This window comes from Alternaria atra (genome assembly GCF_907166805.1).
Source record: "Alternaria atra isolate CS162 genome assembly, contig: 23, whole genome shotgun sequence".
Taxonomy (NCBI): Eukaryota; Fungi; Ascomycota; class Dothideomycetes; order Pleosporales; family Pleosporaceae; genus Alternaria; species Alternaria atra.
Genome location: NW_025091321.1, coordinates 265518 through 277255, shown reverse-complemented (window position 1 = coordinate 277255; position 11738 = coordinate 265518). Strand labels below are relative to the sequence as shown.

General features: G+C 50.5%; 4 protein-coding genes across 4 annotated transcripts; 2 read left to right on the top strand and 2 right to left on the bottom strand.

Annotated features, from left to right (window-relative positions):
* Positions 1-2820: 2820 nt before the first annotated feature.
* Positions 2821-4796, bottom strand: ALTATR162_LOCUS3681 (uncharacterized protein; the record flags this gene model as incomplete). Its single annotated transcript, XM_043311289.1, has 4 exons — positions 2821-3153; positions 3215-4548; positions 4608-4676; positions 4736-4796. 4 exons carry the CDS (start codon positions 4794-4796, stop codon positions 2821-2823), a joined length of 1797 nt encoding a protein of 598 aa, XP_043167224.1.
* Positions 4797-5348: 552 nt separating this feature from the next.
* On the top strand, positions 5349-6951 carry ALTATR162_LOCUS3680 (uncharacterized protein; the record flags this gene model as incomplete). Its single annotated transcript, XM_043311288.1, has 2 exons — positions 5349-5370; positions 5423-6951. 2 exons carry the CDS (start codon positions 5349-5351, stop codon positions 6949-6951), a joined length of 1551 nt encoding a protein of 516 aa, XP_043167223.1.
* Positions 6952-7984: 1033 nt separating this feature from the next.
* ALTATR162_LOCUS3679 (uncharacterized protein) lies at positions 7985-8775 on the top strand (the record flags this gene model as incomplete). Its single annotated transcript, XM_043311287.1, has 3 exons — positions 7985-8338; positions 8390-8542; positions 8596-8775. 3 exons carry the CDS (start codon positions 7985-7987, stop codon positions 8773-8775), a joined length of 687 nt encoding a protein of 228 aa, XP_043167222.1.
* Positions 8776-9953: 1178 nt separating this feature from the next.
* ALTATR162_LOCUS3678 (uncharacterized protein) lies at positions 9954-11327 on the bottom strand (the record flags this gene model as incomplete). The annotated part of the gene is made up of 2 exons (XM_043311286.1): positions 9954-10227; positions 10279-11327. The coding sequence occupies 2 exons, from the start codon at positions 11325-11327 to the stop codon at positions 9954-9956; spliced, it is 1323 nt and encodes a 440-aa protein (XP_043167221.1).
* Between the last annotated feature and the right edge of the window lie 411 nt (positions 11328-11738).

The window sequence follows — 11738 nt, the reverse complement described above, 5'->3', positions numbered from 1 at the left end:
AGGGTGCTCATGACAATGAGCATAGCTGCCCGAGGAGTCCCAGATGTGATTTCGCCTGAGAAACAGTCATCAACCATACCCCTTTGGACCAAACCAACGCGTTGTTGGGATAGATGTTTTTCGATATTTCGATTTTGCCAAGGCCCTCACACCACACTCAACACCGGACCCATCCTAGCTTGGCAGTCACTACATTTTCTAGCGCGTTGAGGACGTGCAGTCTTGTTGCCACACTGCCCGCCCGACTTGGCGGATCCCTATTCCAGAACGCTGGGGATCAACATCACGTTGACTAGTGTCCGCTTTGGTAAACTCAGTCGAAGATCTTCAGGAGAGTCGGCGTGACACGTTGACAGCCGCGCAATTGCTCGCCTGAGAATCATGAGTGTGACGCCGATCGCGCACTTCTAGACGCGGTTCGACGTTGGCAAAAGCCTCCAGCGTCCGCTATTAACAGCCGAACCATCAAACCTTCGTTTGTTGATCAACCAGAGTGTTGCGGAGAAAACTCCGTACAGCTGTCATGGCCGATCACGCCTTGACTAAGTCTACATCAAATCGCCTTATAGTTAAGGTTCGACTCCATCGGGGACACTTTTCTTGATATAGATAGAACACCGGTATACTAAAGTCGATTCAGATAAAAAGCCGGTATGCTGATGTCGTTGCTTTAGTGGACAAGCAGCCTCACTTGCTGACGAGTGTAGCTGGTGGGTGTCCGAAGTACAATTCTTCCCCCAACTAATCGTCCTACCTGCTACGTCATAAGTTTCCGGTGACAGTTGACGCGGAGACATCGGAGTAATGATACAGGAAAAATTGAAATTTCCTCCACCGACAAACACGGCATAGTTGTATCTAGGTTATACATAGTATGGTTCTCTACGCAAAACTTGTGTATCTCGAACCGAAGAGCCGAATTGTATGTATCGGTCCTTCGTCATGATACGCTGGTTTCACAACCCTTCATCATTAGCGGAAAGTGGCGGTGGATGTGCGAAAAGGCAAGTCCCGTTGACTAGCCATGCACTGTGCTTGACTCGGCAGGATCTTTAGAGACCCTGAATCATTGATCGCTTGCATCTTCGAGCAACATCTGTGAGGGAAACATACCAATGCTGAGCCTGTACAGGATGATTCGAGGGAATCAGAAGAACCATTTCCCCATCGGCCTTGCTCGGGAGATTTGCCCGTGCCACCGGTAGAGCTTCCGATCCGATTTACGGCAGTTGTGGACGGGCGAGCATCCGTAAGCCATGATTCGCCCAAATTACCACATCCAGTATCGTACAGCTCCACTACGTAAAGACAGATCTAGTAGCGAAACCCCTTCGATATGTGCGCCTAAAAGGCCCCACAGGCGACCACTCTCTTCGCATGGGCATGTCTTTGTCTTGTTTCCAAACGCCATGTAAACCTAGTAATACTTGCAAATTTATCACGCCACCAATCTCATCCAGTCCTCACGGCAATCTCCATCCACCACCTTCGAGATCTTACAGGCGGGATATATCCCGAGCGATCGTTGATACAAAGTCGCTACCAACGATCTTCACGCATGGAACCCCAATGCGGGGTTCCACTAGCAAGCGCACCCCTTGAAAACTAAGCGGATCGCTAAAACTACACATCATCGGGTCTTCAGTTCCGCACTAGGATCTCCGATTGCTGCAAAGTTTGCAATTGTACACGTCCTCGGAGACTCTTCACCCGGTGTGCTGTGGTGACAAAAAGTAAACATTGTGCAATCAAGATAGTCTACGTGGAGGTATCTTAACCCAAAATCGTCTACGTGTTTTGGGCTTGGAGTATAAACGTGCATTTTACAAGGGTACACGACTACCCTAGCATGCTGATCGATTTGTAGATTTCTAATCTGTTACTAAACAATCTCTTACGCCTACAATTTTACAGTACAAAACTAGGTTTCCAGGCCTCCCCACCCCCTGGACATATATCGCGCTTGCCCCACGAGCACCACATGGATAGTTCATCATCCGAAGCATGTTGAGCTAGGTATCATGCGCATGCGCTGAATTCATTCTCAGAGAATAGTATCGGTATTCTATCCAGAATAGGTCTTGGTCCGTGTACGTGAGAACCTAGATGAATTGCACACTCCCTACTGTTTTCGGGTAGAGTACGTACGCAAACCTAATCATGGCTTCGACACACCTTCAAGCTTCGAACACACGCAGCCCAAAGCACTTGTTTAACTGCACAGCAACTATGCCGACGATACAATTGTCATAAATCACCTATCGTCATTCATTTCCTATACTACTTCCTGGCTGGCGCTACCTCAGGGTAACCCTTACGGCCCACCAAGGCTACCATCAAGGCGACCCAAAATCACACTTTTCGTTTCCAGACGCCGTAATGCTAGACGAACTGCGAGTTCCTATTGTCATCTTGCGAAAAACATGAGGCGTTTTCTCTCTTGACAACGTACATTAGCAACGAAACACGGCAACTGTGAAACTGCATATGCCCGCATCACCTCCGCCCAATCTGTATCCTACCAAGATACAATTGTACCCCGTACTCAAACAGGATACGATGTATATGAGGTGTTCACAAAAGGAACACCAGTTTTATGACCTCCATCATCCGCCATAAGGACTCTTTGATACGAAATATGCGATAAATGGTACCAGAGTTCTCTCGCGGAGTAGAACCTCACGCGAGACGCTCTTCATGGTTCCGGCACGTGTTCAACATGTTCTTTGCGTGGTCGGATACGTCACGTTCGTTTCGATTGCTATCCAAGTCTATCTTGCATATACACCCTACTCCTCTCCAGGACTCTTCCCCATCTCTTCAATGGAACTTGGCACTAACCCCTCCATATCTCACTCCATCGACCTTCAACTCAAACACCAGTCCCGCACTCTCACACCGCATATCTAGTGTAAAATCTAGGTTATCAAACTCCACTCCTTTCGTCGTCGTCAACCGCGTAAACAAGCTCTTGGGCACCGTGTTCAAATCGGTAGTTAGTGTGCAAACGTTGATAAGTCCCTTCTTGAAGGAGTCAGGCGCTGCGTCGGAGTCGCAGGCAATAAGGTCGTCCTCTACAATTAGGGATTGACCTGGGCGGAAGTTGCGCGTATAGTGGAAGGATATGGGTCGGTTCTCTGAGACTTGTGCGCCCTATGTGGGGTGTTAGTATCTCGTGTGATGGAGGTGGACGTGGTAGAAGGGAGACACGTACCTTTGCAATATGCCATTGCATGCGGTCGGAGACCATCCATCGCTCCCAGAGCGGACTCCAATATCGATCCGATATGGGATGTATTGCCTCATCGAAGACTGTCGCATAGCTTGTTCCGTAATGCCATCGACTTCTTCTGCTAATAACCATGTTGCCTTCTAGTCCGCGAAGAACTGCGCCTCTCACTACCGCTGTCCATGCATGTATTGGGTGGTATATCTCAACCGCCTGCGAAGCGTTCAATGCGACGGCATGCGTGGGTCTTTCCGTGTAAGGAGGTGGGGGTGCGTTGTTGAAGTGCGACTTCATCCGACCGTAGAGATAATTGCTCTGCCCGAAGCCTCCAACCAAGACGATTCCGCACACCAAGCCTCCCTTGGCTCTTATACTGTGAACCTGACCCTCTACCAGATCTATGACTTCTTGAACAACTGGATCGAAGAGCTCTTTGACCTGTTCGGCGCTCATGACCAGGAAACCGGAGTCCAACCCTGCTTCTTCATCGTCCGGTAAGCCCGGGAAAGGTATGTTGACTTCGTTATGCTCCTCCTCATTAAAGTTGCGCTTCACGAATTCCTCGAAGTATTTCAAGCCCATATTCCAAGTCTTCACCTTCTTCTCGCGCATCCAGTTGTAGCGTTCGGTGCCAATGCGCTGCTTGACATGGTCTTCGAATCGGTAATTGATAAATGTTGAGCCACAGAGCCCACCAGTCCCAACTGCTGACTCTTCCACACGGAGAGGATGGAGTTGGGTGATCTTGTAGGCTATCAGATCGACAGTACCACCACCGGCATCGCATACAATGAAGTTATCCCCAATCTTCAGATGATTCGGCTGTATCGCCTTGAGTGTGTATACCGCCGCAGCCTCAGGCTCTGATATGAGCTTCAGCTCGTGTCTGTTGCCCATGCCAGCCTTTTCCGCAGCTTTCAGCGTCGCATCCTTCGCTGAGTCTGACCATACGGCAGGTACTGTCAAGACGAATTCAACCTTGGTCAGGCTTATGAAGGTCTCTCCGTATCTCCGTGTCAATGTCTCCATTGTATGTTTGTATATCTGCGAAAGATAGTCTGAAACTGCTTCCATGACCGTCTTTTCAAATTTGCGCAATTGCGCGGCGGTTTCGAGTGGGGATACGAAGTGTGGCAGCTTCTGGTTCCTATCGAGGAACAGCTTTATACATCGGAGACGCGTCTCCTCTGGTTTGAATTGGAACCCCCATTTTATGTTCTGCGTGGGTTTCGTCGGCGCGTCGAGCGAGGAGGTCGAGCCGTTGCGGGAGGGTGGTTCGCTGTAACCAATTTCTGTGGGTACTTTGTCGGACGTGATACCTACGCGTATATCTTAGTATGGAGAGGCGCGGTGTCGATATACCTCAAGCAGAACATACCGTTCCCTCCTGGCCAGGTCTTGATGATGTCGATGTCGTCAGGGGTCGCACTGTATACAGCAGCCACACCTATCGAGCTTCAGCGTCCAATCGTATCGGTCGCATATCGTAGAATAGTTGCTACCAACCGCTGTAGGTGGTTCCAAAATCAACTCCAACAACCAACCTGTCCTTCGTAGTACTACCCATTTCGGGTACGCTGCCTATGTCGACAGTCGCATTACTTCCAGGATTGAATGTATACGGGATACTACTCCCTCGGTTCGGAAACGTATGGTTCATAGTCGGCCTTCGTGGTGTAAACCGCGGTGCTTATGTTGATGGCTCTGGTAGATCGCGTAGTTGTCGCGTGGGTCGGACCGCGGGGCTGAATCCTACCAAAATGCACGGAGATATCATGAGCGTGTAGGTTGGCGTGGGGAAGACGTGAGGTCATAAATGTGTTTGCCTGAAAAACATTGAATGATTCAGGCACCGGCGAAAAGCGCAGTCTGATGTCGAAGCCTGGAATGGCGCGCTACCCATCGCTGTAGAAGACGCCCAGCCGCAGGCCCTGGTTGACGATCGTCAGCTCGCGCAAGGCTGCAGGATTTCGCCCTGCCAGGCATACTCGTGTCGTCCCACATGAAGCCATCCGATGGTGACGTTCCTCGAATGAGGTGTTGAAACTTGGTCCTGGTGAAGCTGGTCTTGAAGTTCGTTCCGATGCGACCCTAGATCGGAACGCGCCCGGTCCCAGCTATGACGGAACGAAAGAGTTCTGGTAAGTTTAAGCCTTCCAAGCCCACGGTTCTAGTATTCATTAATACCTCCAGAATCTACTCACCGCCTCGGTGTGAAGCGCGGCAACAGATTAATCTCGAGATCGACGAAGACTCCATCGAATACCGTCGTCACTCCACCAAAGGCCGCCGTCGCTGCTCCCAATGCGAGGAAAGACGAAGTACACCGACGCAGATATCCCTTCAATGATATGCTGAAGCGCAAAAGTGGAGGTGCGGTAGATCTCTCGAGAGATACTGCACCTTCAGGGCCCAGCAATGAATTTGTCAGATCAGAGATGCCGCCACCAGGCGACGATGCTCTAGACACGCGAATGGCACATAGGGTCGCAGACCTCGAAAGAGCTCTGGCGATTGCAAGAGAGGAGCATGAATTGGCCAGAGAAGAGCTGTCGAAAGTGAGGCAATCCAGACAAGCGGATCAGGATGCGATTGAGGAACTGAGGCAGCGACTTGTCGAGACAGGCTCGAATGCAGACCGAGCCCCAGTCGCCGGATCGAACGACCATGGAGAAGTGAGTGAGGTGCCAGGAGCTGCACAACAAAGAGAGGAAGAAATTGTGCGTCAGAACTCCGAACTACGTTACCGACTTGCGCAACTCGAGGAACAACTCGCATCGCACAACGAATTGCACCCACGCAGCCTCAAGCGACCGCAATCAAACGGGCAAGCGGACGAACTGCGGCTGCGCCTCCATGCCGCCGAGAAGGAATCACAAGAGAGACTTCAGCAGCTTCTGGCGCTGAAGTCTAGCATATCTTCGCTCACGCGTGTGGATTCGCAAATCACGGATAGCGAGCTCGCAGAGTCATTCTCACAGCTTGCAAACCGCGTGCGCGAATGGACCGTCTCGAACTTCAGGCGATCAAAACTGAACCTTAGCAATCTTCCGAAGGAGACTGCAGAAGCTCTCCGCGCCTTGAACCCTCGTTACATGGCTAGCATTCAATCCACGGATAAGCTTGCGCTGTATCAGGCTATCGTCTCAACATCGCTCATACGAATCCTCGATAGTTCTATCGTCTTTGGGCTACCTAGCATAGGCCCACTGGCGGCATTGCGACCGATTGCTGAGCACACACAACACCTTGGTACTACATACCGAGAATGGGTGCGTGCTACCATACAACTGCTTGAGCGCAGCGAAGCAAATGGAGAGATCAAAAAAGAAAACGAAGCGTCGCTACACCGACTCACCGGAGAGATCACCCACGTACTTTTCACGTTGACTTCTGTGAGCCTTGCGCCGAACGCACAGTCAACGCTGGCCGGGATATTGAAGGATGCCGTGGGTCTGCAGCGAACTCTCGCTTTGCAAAAGGCGCGCTACCAGTTACTCTTCTTTCGTTGCCAAGATGGCAATATGCGATTCGATGATCGAACAATGGAAGCTGTCAATGACATTGATCCCGCCATGGAAGATGATACTGATATGAACGTTGATCGCACGTTTCTATTCTGTGCATTCCCAGGTTTGATCAAGTACGGCGATGAGTGGGGAGAGCACTCCGAAATGAGCAATGTATTACTGAAAGCGAGGGTGTGCTCTGGTGTGAGCTGAAGTAGACTAGAGCCCGTAAACCCACTATACCACGTAACAGTATTTTCCGCCGCACCTGCATAATACCACCGTACATATTCCCGGTCATATCATAAGGTCTCTCTATTCAAATGTCTCTTATGCATATGTCGAACGCGTTCTTTCCGAGCTGCTCCTGCATTGATTAGGGGTGGGCCAGCTGGTGTTTGAAACATGGCGGTTGGACAGACCCGCCCTGTATCTGTTTCATTATTAGGAGAGCCTCTGACCGCTTTGCTCCACCGGACCGCCCTTGAAGTCGCCTCCTGGCCATACTAGAACGATATCATCTGCTTCCGGCAATGTTGAGTCATTGTATGAGCATCGTAAGAACCATGAAGGAGCGGTGAGGGCCACGTAGCCTCTAGGCACTATCGATTCTCTTGACCCTATACTCGATGTACGCTCCTCACGCACATCCGGAGGCTATGCTTCATCCATCATCAGGTACAATGTTTTAGCGCTGAGGCTCACGAAAATAAGCATTTTACCCCGGATTATCAGCTTTTCGAGAACTCCCATTTAGCCAGGACGGTTCGGCTCCACAGCGGTACATCATCTGACCACGCGGCCGCGACGCCATCCATCTACCCATCGCGCGATGTGCCGAAAGCCCCATACATTGCAGCCCTCTATTTGCTCGCTTGGTCGCTTTTCTCCCGAAGACACCAGGATTCATATGTACCCCAGACGACCGAGGCTTGGTCCTGCATGAAACAGATGTGAGCTACGGCAATAACCCCTGTCCGACCTTCATCACAGGACAGCTCAGATAAATTGCGACAACGGATGAAAGGACCATCTGTGCACCAAAACAACGCAAAGCACTACCTTCTACCCCACCAATACGACGTGATGTATAGTTGAGGCAACTGATTTTGCCTAAAAGACAGCTACGATGGCCATGTAAAACTTTCTTTATAAACACATCCATCCGCTGCCCAGACTTGATCACCACACTTCCTTGACATCCCAACTCAATCCGAAGCACAGTATCCACTTCCTCAACGTCAACATGAAGTTCTCCGCAGCCGCAGCTCTCTTTGCTGGTCTCGCCGCCGCCAGCCCTGTCGAGCTCACCGAACGCCAAAGCTGCCCTAAGGTCTACATCTTCGGAGCTCGTGAGACTACTGTCCCTCAAAGCAATGGCTACGGTACCGCTGCTGGGCTCGTAAACTCTGTCAAGTCCGCCTACCCGGGTGCAGGCTCTGAGGCTATTGTATACCCAGCGTGCGGTGGCGGCTCGTCCTGCGGTGGCGTATCCTACGACAACTCTGCTTCCCAAGGAACTGCAGCTGTTGTCAAGGCCGTCACTGCCTACAACCAGAAGTGCCCTAGCACCCAGATTGTCCTGATTGGATACTCTCAAGTACGAATGATCTTATGAATTTCAAAAGTGCCGAATACTAACTGTTGACAGGGAGGTCAAATCATGGACAACGCCATCTGTGGCGGTGCCGGTGCCACTTTGACCGGCAACGCCCTCGCAGCCGTCAAGGCTGCGATCTTCATGGGAGACCCACACAACCGCAACGGTCTTCCCTACAACGTTGGTACCTGCCAGGCTCAAGGCGTAAGTTTACCTATTCTCTCGTCCATCAATACACCTACTAACAGCTAATTCAGTTTGCCGCCCGCCCTGCTGGCTTCACCTGCGCACCTGCCAGCACCAGCATTATCAAGAGCTACTGCGACTCCCAGGACCCATACTGCTGCAATGGAAATGATGCCAACCACCACCAGCAGTACGTCAACATCTACGGCAACCAGGCTCTCACCTTCATCAAGAGCAAGCTCACTGCTTAAACGCATCTTGCACTTGAAGATGAGGAAGCAAAAATTGGCTAGCGCCTATTGGAGGTGCCAAACTTCGATGTAAATATGGATTAGACGAACATATGTATGCCACACAACACAAGAAAGCTTCTTTGCCTTCGCTGGATTGTTATCCTATCGGTGATCTTCACGTGCGCTCCCTAACACCCACCAACTCACATCAGGTAGTGTTTGCTCCCCAATGCCCCAATGTCCCCGATGTCCTAGTTAAAATTGATTTGGTGCGTCCAATCTAATATGTCTGGCATGTGCTTCGCAACCACCCTATAGTATCCTTTGTTGAATGGGCTTAGTCTTCGATACTTTGCCTTTTTAGATGTTGTGACCATGCTACGATGAGCTTCAGCGGCTAGATAATGGTGTTTGAAAGCAAGGATAGCTTTGGAGAGCTCCTCAATTGCGTCGTTGTCAGTGAACGTGATAGTGTTCATTGGGTATGGGAAGTAAAGAGACGTGGTGTCGTGCTATGTTGTAAGTACGGCATGTGTTTGCTTACATATTCTAGTTCGCAAGCTGATGGTCTTGCTTGCACTCGAGCTCGTGGACTATGACAAATCAAGAAGAAGCCACCAACGAATGCACAATCGCATCTTAGGGTGCATATACCTTTTCCTAGTTATGTTCTTCTTTCCAATTCCTTCCTTTTACTGACATCTTCCTTTCACTCCCACATCCTTCGCGTCCAGATATGTCCCCTCTGATTCCCATACCTGGAAGCTATACCGAATCCTCAGTCCACTACGCACCCTTTCATCAAGTGGCTACCGAAACCGACAAGATTGCCGAACTCACCGAAGATGTGATGAGTGCACTACAAAACTTGAAGCATACATACTTGGGCCACAAAACGACCTTGGAACCATCTTGGGGCAGAAACAAGTTTAGGACGCTTGAGAAGAAGCATATGTGCCACTTTAAAAGTTGCATGAAGGGGGTTACGGAGTACTTAGATATCATGCAAGAGTGGGTCGATGAGATTGGGAAGGAGTTGGAAGAGGAGGCTTCGAGCAGGTAGAAAGAAAGCAGTTTAAACATGAAGAAATATTGTTCATAGCATCTACTATCTACGAGATAAGAAATGCCAACCCAGACGCCTTGCAAATATGCAACAACTACTCATTAACTTCATCAATCTTTCATAACACATCTTACAACTTGGCCTTTGGTTCCCACTGATCCAGCAGGTCCGCCATCTCAAACCTAGGCCAGTCAGGGTTGAGGCTAGGCGCTGGCCTCTCACGATCCCAAGCCCACTTCTCCTTGAGTTCTGGTTCTAGCTCATCTTCGAGCATCTGTACGACATACTTGCCGAGCACGGGGAAGAACTTGTAGCCGTGGAAAGAACCACATGTTGCTACGAAGAGACCCTTGGCGCCGGCATGGGGCGAGATGATGAAGTCAGATGAAGTTGTGAATGCGTCCCTGAGCCATGTTAGTACTGATCGAATACCGGTATGTGAGCATCAAACTTACCAGCAGATGCGGTGCTTATCCATCTTCCAGTTCGCACCCTTCTTGCCGTAGAACACATCATTGGCGTGAGAAATGTCCAGCTTCAATGGGCCAGGAACATCCCATTGGTTGTAGTCCTTTCCAGATGGCGGCGCAGAAACGAAGCGACCGGGGAGTACTTCATGTGTGTTCTTGAAGATCTTCTCTCCCCACCACTTGAGCTCGCGATCCTTTGTAGGCGGTAAGCTGCCAATGAAGGGTCCGTATGCGGCAGTGTAGCCCTGGACACCAACGGGCATATCCTTGAACCTTTCGTATGACTTCTCGTCGAGAGTCGTCATACCGGTCGTGATACCACCAGCAACAATTCTTGATCCAGAACGGAGGTCTGGATTCCCGCTTTTCTTAGCAGCCTGCTCGAGGAGCTTCGCGGTGTAAGCGCCGGTTGAAAGGATTGTATGTGAGGCTTTGATGGTGTTGCCTTGCTCGGTGTTGACACCAATACACGTTCCCGCGTTGTCGAACTCTAGGCTTTCAACTTTCTCTGTGACGTACTTGACGCCCTTTGCGATCGACCACTTGGTAACTGCTCGTAGCGCATCGCCAGCCTGTGCCCAACCACTCGTCTTGTTAACAAGTACGCTCTTCGCGCCGTCGTAGTTCGCATCCTCGAAAAGTCCGCCGAACAACTTCTTCGCCTCTTCAACGGTAACTGATTTCAAGTCCGCCTCGCGTCCAAGCTTCTTGTAGTTGTCGATGACGTCTTGTGCGTAATCTGAGCGGCAGACCCAGAAAATACCAGTCTCGTGGAAGTATGGTTGCCATAATGGGTCCTCCTTGAAGATATCTTGCGCCTCCAGTGCAAGTCTGCAGTAGATGACATCGTCGTAGTCGGCGCGTACAACCTTGTTCCAGTCCCACGAAGCTGCTACGCGGTTATCAGCGTCCCAAGCATCTTGGTCGACGACTGTGACTTGTCGGTCCGGGTACTTCTTGATAAGGTGGTAAGCAGTCGAAATTCCGAAGACGCCGGCGCCAACGACGAGGTATGAGGGCTTGCTCGATGCCATGTTGTTCAGGATAACTGGTTTATCGTTGCAGAGCATAGAGTGAGAGAAATTTACCACAGCGATAATCGTGCAAGACCGTCGAACTGCGTATTTATATCATCACTTACTGCACCTATCACTTGCATCACAAACGGCTAATAGAAATAGTGGGCCGTTCTCGGCCACATCGTCGTGGTCGCTGTAGACTAGGCGCGGGGCATTCGTGGAGGTTGTTTCCTTATCGAGCAAGACTTTGCGACGGGCAAGCTCCATCGCCTTTCCGATACCTTCTCCGCCGGCTGCCATGGCTCCAATTGGACATGACATGTAAATAGTCGACCGCCTATCTGCTGATATCGACGTCTGAAGGGTTGCGCAGCCGTCACCGACGGTTCCGACTATCGTGACCGCCTAAAATTTCGCCGCTTCTAA